The following is a 14,386-nucleotide window of genomic DNA, read 5'->3' on the forward strand; positions in this document are numbered from 1 at the left end:
CACGCCCAATCATCCAACTCCCCCCCCCAAACACCGAGCGGGGCCGCCATTGGTAGAGGTGGGGTGGAAACACGCCCACTCATGCAATCCCCTCCCCACCGAACACCGAGCAACGCCGCGATTGGTTGACGATGTCGGGGAGGGTGGGGGGGAAGGGTAAACATGCCCACTCATCCAACTGCCCCCCCCCCTGAACGCCGCGCTGAGTGTGTGTGAGTCTGACAGTGTGAGAGTGAGTGTGTGTGAGTCTGAGAGTATGAGGGTGTGTGTGTGAGTCTGAGAGTGTGTATGTGAGTCTGAGAGTGTGAGAGTATGTGTGTGTGTGAGTCTGAGAGTGTGAGTCTGAGAGTGTGAGAGTGAGTGTATGTGTGTGTGAGTCTTAGTTACCTAGAGTGTTATACAGGTCGGAACAACAGGTACCACACTGCCTACCAGGGATTATTTGTCTGTCTGTCGTGCATATCCGGAATTCCTCCCACCCATGCACCCCACCACCGAACACCGAGCTACGCCGCGATTGGTTGACGATTTCGGGGAGGGTGGGGGGGAAGGGTAAACACGCCCACACATCCAACTGCCCCCCCCCCCCTGAACGCCGCGCTGTCCAACCAAGTTCCTACCTGCCCACTCCGAAGGAACGTTTAATCTACTCACGCCGGCTTGTGCCCGCCCTCACAGTCGGAATACACCACGCCGCCGTTGACCCTGGCCATTGAGCGAGCAACCCAACGTTACTACCAGCTCCCTCCGCAGGAATTTGTTTATTAACTCGTTTTACTAGCCGGCTTCGCCCGAGACTTGGATTTTTGTCTTGGATTAATACACGGCCTACGCGGAGGGTGGGGGGGATGCGTGACGTCAACAGGCACACTGCGAGACGATACCGCATGCGGGTGACATCACAGAGGTGACGTCACCACTCACTTGCCGCGCAAAATATATCCATTATTGCACCCCCCCCCCCCCCAAATACAAAAGTCTATGTTTATACTTTTTCCATTGTGTACAGTCTGGAAGCTACCCACATGGCAAATTTCTAGTTTGTTGCATGTTGGGAAGTATGCTAAACATTTCGAACACACACATTCACAAATGTCCCTTTTAGAAATATAGATAAGCTAAAGCTAATAGCTAAGGCGTGGACAAGTTACACTGTATACACTACGCCGAGAACTCCGGAATGAATATTATATCTCTGTATCTTTAAACCTTTTTGTTAATGGCTCAACCAAAACTCTTCATCTCCTAGACATTTTAATGAATGACCTAGACCTCCATGTGCTTCATTTCTAAGTATTCCCTGTTAATTAATGATCTCATCCGAACTATTCTCTCTAGACCGGACCCAACAGCATTTTACAGCGGGGGGGCTTTCTCTCGGACTTAATTCAACCCTCAATCATTGCAACCCCGTATTGTTCGACACGATGTCTGACGTTGCGCTCCACCATGCCGGGGAGCTACGATAACCTACTTAATGTTATTATCAGCCATCACTGCCCGCTATGATCACTCACATCATCACAACGACGACCACACACACATACAGCAACATAAAATAAGTATAACCCGTAAAAACAAAGTTTTTCACTATAAATCCTTTATATGCGTGGCGGCTAGAGTCCTCTCGTCCTCTGGCTTGAGATGGCTGCCACCTATGGGTTAGATGATTGTCTGCAGTATTAAACAATTGGTAATTAAATATTTAATTTGTTTTCCTTAAACAGTGTAACATTTTCGAAAAAATTCTTCACGAACATTAATTGTCTCGCACAACGAGTCTGTGTGCAAAATGTCAGCTCAATTGGATCACGGGAAGTGGGTTAAAAAACGACCGAAAGGTTTGCACGGTCGTAAGCAAGCAAGCAAGCACGCAAGCACGCAAGCAAGCGAACTTAATATAAAGGATTTAAAAAGACTGCCCCAGTGTCATCGGCTGGAGGAGGCGGTCACAGCTGATGAAGATTCAAGAACCAATACTGACTGTGCGCGTGTGGGTCCTCTTGTCCACAAATGGCCGTCAATGGTCAGAGTTGCAGATTTGATAGATACGCAATTAATAAATGAATCAATACGGACGGACCAAAACCCTGACCTCATGACTCCTAGTCCCCTCATTTGCAAATCATTCACCGCGCTCGGCACGAGCATTCCTCCGTGTGATTAGGAATTAAATAAAAGTACGGTGGGTGGGTAAACAGAAGCGGAGCGACGACACTCAGGTCGCGATGTGGAACCGCGTTTTGGGGCTGAGAATAGCTGATGCTGGTGATGATGGTGATAATTATTATACTCACACTCAGAATTTGTATTGTTACTGGAAGAATCCCCTGAGCTTTATTCATTAGGGACAGGTCAAACAGTTACAACAAACAATACGAATACACGATAGGAGTAAAAGGTGTAGGAAAGGTAAACAAAGAACTCACAAAACTAAAAGTAAACTACTTTTTGTATTATCACTGAGCTATTCGCTTCTTTTTCAGAAGCGACCTGGCCACAAAAGATAGCTCACCGAAGTGGCTTATCATGTGGAAATGTATAGCGGCCAAATAATCTAAACTCTGCAGTGGCTGATTGATGTTGGCAATAATAATGGCACTTGCTGCTGCCGATGAGTTGTTAATGACGATGACATTGTCGGTATTGGTGTTACTATGATTCATTGGTGGCGATGATAATGATGATGATACTGATCTTGCTGACCCCCCACCCATACTGGACATCTGTGAAAAAAAGGGGCTTCATAGCTCATCGGATTCCTACTGCTCTCTAAATACAGCTTCTGATTCTGATCGTTGCTTCTGCCGATGACAACGATGACCTTGTTTTCAAGCCACCGCTTCTACAGTGGGCGACTGAGACCTGGTCACGTGAACAAACAAATGCATCAATGGGTCAATGTGTTCCCTTCATGGCCCATTTCCAGGGCAAGTGGAGGAGGGCGTGAGTTTCGCGGCGAGGTGGTGAGGGTGGGGAGATCAGGCCACGGGGAACGCGTGCGTCCCGAGCGGCTCCACGTGCACGCACGCCCCGTGGCAGTGTGACGCGCGCGTGGCCACGTGGGTGGGCTCCCATTGGCTAGGTACACTCCGCCCACGCGCAGTGACACCGCACGCGTGACACCAACAAGGTATACGCGACCCCGCGGTGACAAGGCGGCTCCCACCGGGACTCAAGACTCCACAGGTACACGACAGCACCACGCAGCTACGCGCAAAATCGCACGCGTACACACGCGAGACCTCGTGTGTGTGTGTGTATAAGGACGCGCATCCGGTGTGAGTACTGCGCGTGTGTGTGCGAGAGTGTGTGTGTGTGTTTTATAGTCACGATCGTGTGCGTCGACTTCGGGTTCAATTCTCGAACAGGGATAGCATCAGCGGTACCTGGTCTGAGCCTGCCTTGGAGTCTCATCGCGGTCTACCCAGCCATGCGTGAATACACAATGATGATACGCGTGTTATGTCAACATTGTGTGTTATTTCGACAACGGCGGCCGGGCGTGCTGATAACGTAACTACGTTGTCATTTGGTCTGACCATGGCCTGAACCTCTCTTAGGTCGACTCAGCATAAAATGAGTTTAGGTTTAAGTCCATTTAGTTTAGCTAGGTGAACACTAGAGTTCAGGATAGCTCTCAATTTTCAAGAGTGGCCTGGGGTATTCAAATGCCGGTAGGGGGCGATGATTGCTACCTCTGTGCGTGCGTCATCCCAATTGAGACATTTGCGAACTTTTGGAACCTACATTTACGAATGACGTCATGTGATCTCTCACGTCCACATGTGAAATAGACGTCGCTTGTTTCTAAGGTAATGACGCCGGCAGTAATAGACCACGGCGGCCTGCTGGATCCACACCGTGGGCGTCTTCAACGAGAGAGGTAAATGTGGCACAGCGAGACGTCGTCAGCTTGTGAGGCAGTACAGCAAGTAGCTTACTGAGAGGCTTTGCAGTGTGACTTGAGCGTTCTCCCTTCGCGTGTGTGTGGGGTTTCATCCAGACACCCCAGTTTATTCCCCCCCCCCATCCCCAATAAATTACTGAATTAAATCACGTACATTAAACTGCATCTCGATAAATAATACTTTGTAATTCTTTAAGCGGATAACAGTGAGTTAAGCCGTTTCCGAAACAGCAAATAACTACAACGGTGCTATGTTGGCAAATTACAAGTGGGAATTACTATATATTCATATTGAAATCTCCCATAAATTAAACGTGTTCTTAATTTCATGAAAAAGGGCAGTCGGCCGAAACATAGATATCTCAGTAAATAAACCCTATTATCGCCGTGGTGGCGAGATGTTAACTACCTCGCCAGGTATACAGGAGGTCGTGGGTTAAATCCCGATCCTGACGCCTGCTGTATATTTCGAGTTCGCATATGGTCGTGTGGATTTTTCTCAGGGCCTTGCCCGGTAAAATTTGCCTGCTATAACTTTACACGTGATAAGCCACTTCGTTGGGCTATCATTTGTGGCCAGGTCACTTCTGAAAAATAGCTATATAGCTCAGTGGGCCTTGCCCGGTAAAATAAAATAAAAAATCATTTCTAAATAGTTTATGGTTAATTATCGTTTTGAATAAAGCTGGCACCGACTGTAAATTAAATCAGCCGCAACTTTATCTCTCCGATCATCAGTCTTGGACTTTGTCCAGATTTTAATTGCTTTCGCGTCATGCTTCACTGGAGGCGCATTAGTTCACTGATGATGTGGATCGTACGTGTGTTGTTTTAATTGTTTAGCACAAGGTTTTAAGCAATGTAGAACTTTAAGCTGACCCGGCCCCATGAGTGAAACCAATCAACCGTTGGGCAGTCATTTTTGTGTACCAATTCAGTTTTGTCGTGATTAGATTTCTTGAGTTCTTCGCTTACACTCAGCTATGTTTGTGCCAATGTCATCCTTCTCGGCTCTTCTTGAACATTATTGGAATTTACGTCAGGATTCCCAACACTCTCAGAAAACAAAGTTAATTAGCTCACGAAAGAAAATATATCCGCACGAGCAAGGCAAATTCAAAACATTGATGATATTTTCACCACCGTCACTCATTGCTTGGGGGCATCTCTCACTCTAAACAAAGTGCAGAGCGGTGCACATAAATACATGGAAGTTGTTGTTGTTTCACAACTTCCTCTATTGCTGCTTGGCTTTGGAGCGGTCCCGATGGAAATGACTGATCAGCCACCACGTTTATAAACCTCGCCAGGAGCTCCGAGCTCGGTTCCTGTGAATGAAGACGTTCCGCTCTGACGTGAAGTCCTCTCTCTCGGTCCCAAAACATTGGCAACTGCTTCATGATTGAACTACCCCAACGTTCACTTTGGATTTTTAACTCATGAAAAGTATAACCCGTAAAAACAAAGTTTTTCACTATAAATCCTTTAGATGCGTGGCGGCTAGAATCCTCTCGTCCTCTGGCTTGAGATGGCTGCCACCTATGGGTCAGATGATTGCATGGCAGCATTAAGCAATTGGTAATTAAATATAATATTTTTGTTCTAAAAAGTGTAAAATTTTAGAATTTTTTTCCCATGAATATTAATTGTCATGCACAACGAGTCTGTGTGGAAAATGTCAGCTCGATTGGATCACGGGAAGTGGGTTAAAAAACGACCGAAAGATTTGCACGGTCCTAAGCAAGCAAGCAAGCAAACTTAATATAAAGGACTAGCTGTACTACCCGGCTTCGCCCGGGACTTGGATCCACCACGCCCGGCCGCCTTTGTCTCCCCAGTGGCGATGTTAATACGCCACACCAGTTACTCGTTTTGAGGCTGAGTCCCTCCCTCACCACTCTCCCTCCCTCACCACTCTCTAGAGGACGTGAAACTTTGATGAATTTACCTCAGAGTCGCGTGGTGGGTGTCGAGGCCTAGCACCGTGCAGAGCCTCCGGCCTCGCCTAAATTGCCCACCCGGCTGAGGCTGGGTACGGGTGCCGTGCCCCCCCCCCCCCCGCGCTACAATAATACTGTCTAATCGCTATAATTTTATTATCTACCGACCCTATAATAGTAATTGCACACATTGTGGTGGGGGGGGGGGAGTGAAGAGGACGTGAAACTTTGATGAATTTACCTCAGAGTCGCGTGTTAATGCGTGCGCCTATTTTTAACGGGAATTAAAAATGGCGTCCACCCCGCGGTGAAGGCGTCGCTACCCGTTGCCAGGGGCAACCGCCGTCCAATGAAACTGCGTATGGTCCGGCGACACACAGACAGACAGACAGATTCGCGATTTTATATATATAGATTGAAAAAATAAATCTACATTATTTATTTAAAAAAATATATAAACATAATTTATTGCACATCCCATCTGTCCTCTCTGAGTGCGTTTTTATTTTTAGCATCAGCTTTGGTTTATTACAAGCAAATCTGGACAGTTTTCAACATTCGGCGTCTGATTGGTAGTCGTGCTTGCATAGACCAATGCTGGTGAACTGCCAGATGTTTATATGCAAGGACCCTCTCTGTGAGATATGGGGCCGAGTTCAACGCAAAATGCTAAAATACAGCACGCAACTTATAATCTCCCCGAAGACGATAATAATTATTTAGATTTTTGCGAGGTTTTCCAGACTCGGCTATTGCTTTAGCTTCCGAAACCTGACCGTATTGGGCAAATTCTGGGTTATCTGGTGAAAAAACCTGTCGTGTGGAATTGTAAATGTTGTGGGTTTACTCTCCAACACACCGGTGTGCTGAACTAGTAACTAATTGGCACATTTTATTTACTGACAAACCTTACTAATTGGCTGTGTCAAGTGGTGGCGGGTTTAACGACACATTCATAATTATGCAATCTAACCCAAAAAAAACTATGATGGTTAGTATTTTATATTTGCAGTTTTCGGTCACGCCGAATTCCTCAACGTTGCAGTGAATGATTGAATGAGCATTTGATAATAAAATACAATCGCTACCCTCACCTACCACCTTCCGCATAACCATGAGATGCACGCATTTTGGCTGTGCGTTATAGCCGGCAACGTAGCAACAGTCCCGAACTTGGAGGTGTGAGTGGCAGTATTCTTTGCGTATCTGGTCCGCAGCTGGTCGGCAAAACGTTTATACGTCCATGGCCGTTGCTTGCGACGAGTAGACGGCTTCAGCAGTACCCCCTGGGGAATATCGGGAATGCGAATGATCGCACCGGAGTAGTGGCGTAACCCGTACCACCTGGAAGTTCGCCACTGCAAGTTGCCATGGAGGCCCATGTTGAGTAGCCAACGGGGCCCATGAAGGAATATTTAATCGAGAGGGCACAGCGCGTAGCCTCGGCCTCCTGCAGTGGTGGAATGTTGTGGCTCAGCGCAGGCTGCCCGAGCTAGTGCCGGCGGGAAGGGAAACGAGTTTTTGTTATTTATGGCTAAGGCGAGATAAAAAAAAAAAATTACTCAACATATTTTGTTATGTTTTTTCCCCACCACAGTGCTTCTGCGCCGCATGTAGTGACGCGGCTCACGCAGGTGAGGTTAGCAGGTGAGAGTGCTAATGGAGGGCAGGAGACACCAACCCCGACAGGAGGATGGAGAAGAAAATCCAGGAGCAGCGCAACGGCGAGAAAATCGATGGCAGCACGGAGACCCACAGCGAGAGCGACGACAGCCACAGCCACGGCACTCAACCGGGCTGGGAGGCCGAGACACACGGGTGGCACCGGAAAATGAAGCTCATCCCAACCGAGCTGATCCACAGGGAGGTCCGTCAGAATGGCATGGAGACCAGCCCAGTCTCACAAGGACTCACAGAGACCAGCCCAGTCTCACAGAGACTCACGGAGACCAGCCCAGTCTCACAGAGACTCACGGAGACCAACCCAGTCTCACAGAGACTCACGGAGACCAACCCAGTCTCACAGAGATTCACGGAGACCAGCCCAGTCTCACAGAGACTCACGGAGACCAGCCCAGTCTCACAGAGACTCACGGAGACCAGCCCAGTCTCACAAGGACTCACGGAGACCAGCACAGTCTCACAAGGACTCACGGAGACCAGCACAGTCTCACAGAGACTCACGGAGACCAGCCCAGTCTCACAGAGACTCACGGAGACCAGCACAGTCTCACAGAGACTCACGGAGACCAGCACAGTCTCACAGAGACTCACGGAGACCAGCCCATTCTCACAGAGACTCACGGAGACCAGCCCATTCTCACAGAGACTCACGGAGACCAGCTCGTCGCCGCACTGCTCGTGGAGCGACCCTGGCCGGACATCGACTCTAAGGGGCCCGAGTGGCCCGGGGATCTGGGCCACTCACCGTCCCCGTGGCGGGGCCCTCTGCGCACTGCGGCTGCCCTCTTCGCAGTGGTGCTGGCCTACTCGGTGTGCCGTGACGTGGTGCAGCCCTACGTGACTTCGGGCCGCTCGGAGGCTCACCGCCTCCCCGTACTGATTGTCAACCGCGCCCTGCCCGCCACCGCCATCTCCCTGCTGGCGTTTGCCCATCTGCCCGACGTCCTGGCCTGCCTCCTGAGGGCGCGCGACCATGACAGGTCGGTGGCTCGCACTGTCCTGAAAAACCAGGGGACCCGGAGAAAAATCCACACGACCACAGGAAGAGAGACACGCAAACTCCAAATTTGCAGGTGTCAGGGTCAGGGTTGAACCTACTAGCTCCCGCATACCAGGTGACGAAGTTAACATCTCGCCACAAAGTGCCCCCACCCCCCTTCCCCTTGTGGTATGACACCGATCCCTCTCGCCTTACGCCTCTGCGTGCCCGCGACGCTTCTCGCACTCTGTCTCCAGTGATGCAGTCCGGTGTCGCTAGACGGTAGACTCGCACACAAACAAACAAGCCGTGAGCAATGTCCCATTGCCCCTAGGCTGCCGAGTCTCCGTGTGCGTGGTTTACAAATGCTCGTTGCATTGGTTACTGGCAATACGTGAAGGGAGATGTGAGTGAAATGTGAGGCAGGGTTATTCATTGCTGTGAGAATGACGGCGACACCGCTAAATGTGAACGCTCGAGGTGACATTTGTGTAAGTGACCAAATCACAATTTGTCTTCTCATCTTGAAACATGACAAATGCATTAAATCATAGTTTGTTATTTATAATTATTCACCATAAACATATCCATAACCCCAACCTGCACCATTAACCCTATCACGATGCCTGTATCGTGATAATGATAATTGAATTTTATCGATGAGTCGATGCATCAATACGTGCCTAACTATTCCACGTGGGTCACAGAGCCAGCTGTCGATTGTCTGCGGCGATGTTTGTTGCAGCAGGCACCGTGCGCCTCCGTCGCGCTGGCTGGCGCGCTGGCTGGCGGCGCGCAAGCGCCTCTGGCTGCTGGGGGCCGGAGGGGCGGCGCTGCACGTGGCCTACAGCCTCTCCTACCCGGGCCGCCTCGCTCTCCGCTACAAGATGCTCGCCTGGTCGTACAAACAGGCATGCGCCGCCCTGTACCACCCCGCACCACTCTGTATCACCCTGCACCACCCCGCACCACCTCATACCAGCTGCCCCATCTTGCATGGCTGCATCCCGTCCTGTTTAAGCCTCCGAGACGTGCGATTTGGCCGGGGGCGCTTGTGAGGAGGAGCCCCGTACATCCCAAACCCTAACGGGAGTCCGAATTCCACACCGGGTACGGGAGTCGAACCCGGCAGGAGGCTCACGTTTACGCGTGCGCTGTGCAGGTGCAGGAGGGGCGCGCGACCTCGTGGGACGAGGAGGACGTGTGGCGCATGGAGCTGTACGTGTCACTGGGCGCAATGGCGCTGGGCGCGCTCTCCCTGCTCGCCATCGCACAACTCCCCTCCGTGCGCGACTCGCTCACTGGTCGCGAGCTCGCCTACCTGCACGTGAGTCTAGCTAGGGCGGGGGAGGGGGAGTTGGTGAGAGCCTCATTGATCAATAGGGCTTAGAGTTGATGGATTGTACTATACACAGGTAGACACGAGGAGACGCACATGGAGACAAGAAGAGAGAGATAGACGCAGGGAGTCAGAGAGGGTGCCACGGTGGTGAGATGTTAACACTCTCGCTTTGCATGCAGGAAGTCGTGGGTTCAATCCCCACCCTGAAGCCTGTTGTATATTTGGAGTTTTTCGTGTCTCTCATGCCGTGGTCACATGGATTTTTCTCGGTCTTACCCTCCATATTTATAAACGTGTTTTTAGAGCATTTGGATGCTGTAAATATCCACATGATGATAACCCACTTCGTTGAGCTACCATTAGTGGCCAGGACGCATCTGAAAAAGAGCTATATCGCTCAGTGGGCCTTCTCTGGGAAAATAAAAAATAGCATGGGATAAAGGGTGGGAGGGGGTGCCACGGAGACCATTGGGGCGAGGGAGATCGTTTGGGTGTGAGGCTCAGAGTAGCTTTCTGTGGATTGTTGATGAGAATGGGAGTGTGCATCTGGAAGCAATTTTCTCCGCTAGTGCCCAGTAGCTGCAGGTTGGGATTGCATGACTGTGCCGGGCGGTATAGCTATGGAGCATGCGGGCGATGCAAACGCACCGGTAACACACTGGCCGGAGAGAGACCCAGGCGACAAATAACGAGAAGAGTGGAAAATTTGGATAGTGCCACCCATTGGCACCGATGCCAACTGTGCTGCGCCACCAGGAGCGCCATGCCGGTGGTCGCAGGGCGACAACAACGGAGGAAACTCCCCCGCTCGAGCTGAGAGCCGAACAACAGGAGTGGTCAATGGGGAGTGCGAGAGATCGACTAGCGGTGGTGTTGGAGACGCTCAGAAGGGGAGGGCTGAGGCATGAGATGAACACGCGAGACCCGGAATGTCTGCGAAGAAAAAAACCCCTGTGACATTGTCACACGCAACTCTTGGCAATGGCGCACCAGGCCTGTCGCCCCAAAGCCACGTTTTTGTTTATTCTCCCGTAGACTAATTAACGAAGCCTCTTCGCCTCGTAGCTGTGATTTCAGTTTCCAAACCGTGTTCTTTGTTGTCACCAAATCTCAATGGGCTTCCATCCACACTCCCACCTTGTTAAACCTGGTGTACGGCTCTGTACACCCGGCTATGCTTGCACAACTGGGCCCTGAGGCAATGAATTAAATCTCCCCCCTTCCCCATCCCGCCGTGTTCCATGGACGTATGTATGTTGAACTTCTGTCGCACCGTACGTAGCCAACCTGTGATAACGAGAGGTGCGGGGGAGGGGCAACAACAACAAAAGCAGTTCTAAAGAAAGGCATTTTCAATCTAGAAAAGGGCAGCGATGCCTAAGGGCGGCACGGCCAGCGCTTGCCTCTCTTTGCCTTCCCTCCTCTCTGCAGCCCGGCGCCTGCGCCCATCCAACTCTTTGTGCCCCGGGTGCAGTTGCACAGCCTGCACTCTTAATAGCAATGCCACCGTCTGCAACCGCACGTCCTTCTTGGCACCTCCCTCTGCCCCACCCCCCTGCACCCCTCTCCTGGCAGGATCGGCTGGGACCGCTCGCCCTGCTGCTGAGCGCTGCACACACGGCCGTGTACGGCTGGCGTCGCTGGCTCGACGCGGTCTCCTACGTGTGGTGCACTCCGCCCGTCTTCCTTCTCGCCCTGCTCGCTCCCTGCAGCACCCTGCTCGGCATGGCCCTCGCCGCCGCTCCCTGCTGGCGCAGACGCCCTGCCCTCGACCGCGGAATCCGGACAGAGGAGGAGGATGAGGAGGATGATGAGGAGGATGAGAAGAAGGACCTGGGACAGTTCCATACGGATCAAGATATAGGGATAGAGATGGTGACGGCCCTTTAATTAAAGTACAACACGTCAGAATCATAAGCTTTATCGGAATTAGCATTTTTATTTAGACTGGAGGAATTCGATTAGCTATGAAGCTCTTTTTTCAAGTATGTGCAGTATTTGGTCAGTTGCCTATGACGAAATCACCTGGACTGTGCCATATCTCAGAAGTTAAGCAGGCTTGAGCCTGGGTAACGCTTGGATGGGTGATCACTGTGCACAGCAGAGGGGAGTACAGCAAAACACATGGTTTCTCTGTACTGTACTTAGATGCTCCCATAGAATTACAAGTTTGGTTAGACAATCCCCACAATCTGCACGGCATGCAGAGGCCCTCATCCTGCAGTAGATTAAAAAAAGGGATGCACTTTTACAACAGACCCATAGACTCACATAGACACCCATAAAGTCATGCAGAGACACACACACACAGACTCACATAAAAACCCATGTACTGTATGTATGTGTAGTGACATCGCTGGATGCCAACATGCTGGTTGCAGTGCCGGCCCTAGAGGGGCCCAGTGAGCGCTGATTGATAGCGCTAGATGGCACCACGCTTTGCGTGCAGTGCCAACCCTACAGGACAGGGTGGGTTGGTGCTGGCCGACGAATGAGGTTACTCGAGGCCATGGCACTCTGGTTGACCAGTTAAGTCCACCTTCTAGAATCCTCAGGAAGGATCTGCGTCCCAATCATGTGACCAGTTAAGTCTACAAAGGGGCCCTACGTGGGGGCAAGGGGTGGTCACGTGATTGGGAGCCAGATCTTACCCGAAGATTCTAGATGGTGGACGTGGCCATGGGCGGAGCTGGCCACGCCACAGAGAATAAAAGCCGGGTCCCGAGAGGGACCAGGGTTGTTGTACATCTTGGAAAAAACCTTCGTCTACGTTCTTCGTTCAACGAGTCTCCAACACGTGGACCCAGGCTGAAGCTGTTGGTCCCGGTCCATAGTAGCAGTTACGTTGTAATTAGTGTAGTTAGCCTGGTGTTCACCACCATAGGTTGTTATTCTGTTAAGGGGAAAGTTACCCCGTGTGTTGGAACTTAATAAATGTGTTTCCTCCAAGTCTACGTCTGCGACTCAGTTGAACCCATTACATATGTAGAACTTCTTTCGCACCGTACGTAGCCAACCGTGCTAATCGGGGGTGTGGGGGAAGCACAACAAACTAAACACAAAGTAGTTGTAAATCAATGATTTTTAATTTATATTTAAAAGTGCATACCTCAAGTGGCTTCCTAATATTGGAAGGAAGCGCGTTCCAGATGGCCGCATAAGTGCATCTGAAAGGATTGATTGTCTTTGTTCGATGGCGAGCTAAACGCCGCTGTGAGAATGACTGGAGTTTGCGTGATGGTTTATGCTCCTTCAGAAAGGTATTGTGGTTCATTTGTGGCAAGCACTTTGTGTGTAATGAGTGCAACCTTATGTATTCACATAGACATCCATATACAGTACTCACAAACAGACCCATAGACTTACATAGACCCATTGACCAACTGGAATGCAATGGCTACTTTGCAAGCCGACTGTCTATCAACAAAGATTCGTTCACAAAGCCATCCATATGTAATAAGCGAGCGCCATCTCCTGCATTATTGTGGGGTTACATTTACATACTGTCATGCAGTCCACGCACTATGAGTAGTAGGGATTCTATATGGGGGAAATGTGAATGGGCGGATCTGGTATGGAAGCCTCTGTAACATTCTCGAAGGTTCCTAGAGGGGCGTGGCCAGAGGCGGAGCTTAGCCTCAGAGACGAGAATATAAGCCGGGGGTACAGCAACGTTAGGGGTCGGTGTTTGAAGATCGAAGAGGAGCTCCCGTCGCTGCTGCCCCGCCATCTCCACCTGCCATGTGGCGGCTCGACCTCCAGCCGCTCAACCGCTCCACGGCGCGGGGCAGCGCAGCTACGAGAGCGGGTCGGCATTCGCGAGAACGAAAGGAGTGGCTGTACCAAGACTTGAATAAATACACCAAAGTTACTTACCGTGTCGGAGCCACTTATTACACATATATACAGACACAATTTCCACCGAGACGATGGTTTTAAACTCGGCAATCATTGGAAAGATGTCATCAACCACTTTGGGTCATGACTTGATTTGCGTTTTCTTGTCAACCTGTACCATCAGCAATGTGGATGTGAGTAGCGAGGTGCAATGCCCCTCCCCCCATCTCTACCCCCCCTCTCTCCCCCTATCTCTAACCCCCTTCCAACCCCCCCATTGTCTACTCCGACATTAGCGCTGGCTGACTGGCTGCCCCGCCCATGCTGTTTGCGCCGCGCAGTCCCCCTCCCATCTTGTCCCCCGCCCACTCACTTTGGAAGCCCTTGTAAGCAGTTGCATTTGGAGGCTTCTCCCCTCTTTTCTCTCCGCCTGATGAATACCGCTTGTGTTGCGATCGAAATGTCGTGGGTTTTTTTGCTTTTATTATTTTCAATTTATTATTTTTATTACATTTTTATTTTCTATCTACGTGACTTTACAGAAAGAACCAAGAATATGAACCCAACGGGCTGCCTGGTCCACACGTGGAGACCGAGGACCGAGGATCGAGGAAAGTGATAATTCCCAGGGCTCAACCCCGGTCCCTCTCGGGACCCCGGTTATATCTCCTCTGGCCTGGCTGGCTCTGCCCCTG

At 50.7% G+C, this 14,386-nt stretch overlaps 1 protein-coding gene across 1 annotated transcript; it reads left to right on the forward strand.

Annotated features, from left to right (window-relative positions):
• Positions 1-2,013: 2,013 nt before the first annotated feature.
• LOC133344937 (STEAP1 protein-like) lies at positions 2,014-13,844 on the forward strand. Its single transcript, XM_061555266.1, has 5 exons — positions 2,014-2,026; positions 3,159-3,189; positions 9,258-9,423; positions 9,675-9,839; positions 11,430-13,844. The coding sequence occupies exons 1-5, from the start codon at positions 2,014-2,016 to the stop codon at positions 11,742-11,744; spliced, it is 690 nt and encodes a 229-aa protein (XP_061411250.1). The 3' UTR covers positions 11,745-13,844.
• Positions 13,845-14,386: the final 542 nt, after the last annotated feature.

The sequence above is a fragment of the Lethenteron reissneri genome, chromosome 21 (genome assembly GCF_015708825.2).
Source record: "Lethenteron reissneri isolate LAM-NWPU_2019-01 chromosome 21, ASM1570882v1, whole genome shotgun sequence".
Classification (NCBI taxonomy): domain Eukaryota; kingdom Metazoa; phylum Chordata; class Hyperoartia; order Petromyzontiformes; family Petromyzontidae; genus Lethenteron; species Lethenteron reissneri.

Bases quoted from the DNA above. Each gene is read 5' to 3' on its own strand.
- LOC133344937 (XM_061555266.1), top strand. The intron at 3,190-9,257 runs GTACACGACAGC...TGTTTGTTGCAG, and splicing joins CGGGACTCAAGACTCCACAG to CAGGCACCGTGCGCCTCCGT. The intron at 9,840-11,429 runs GTGAGTCTAGCT...CTCTCCTGGCAG, and splicing joins GCGAGCTCGCCTACCTGCAC to GATCGGCTGGGACCGCTCGC.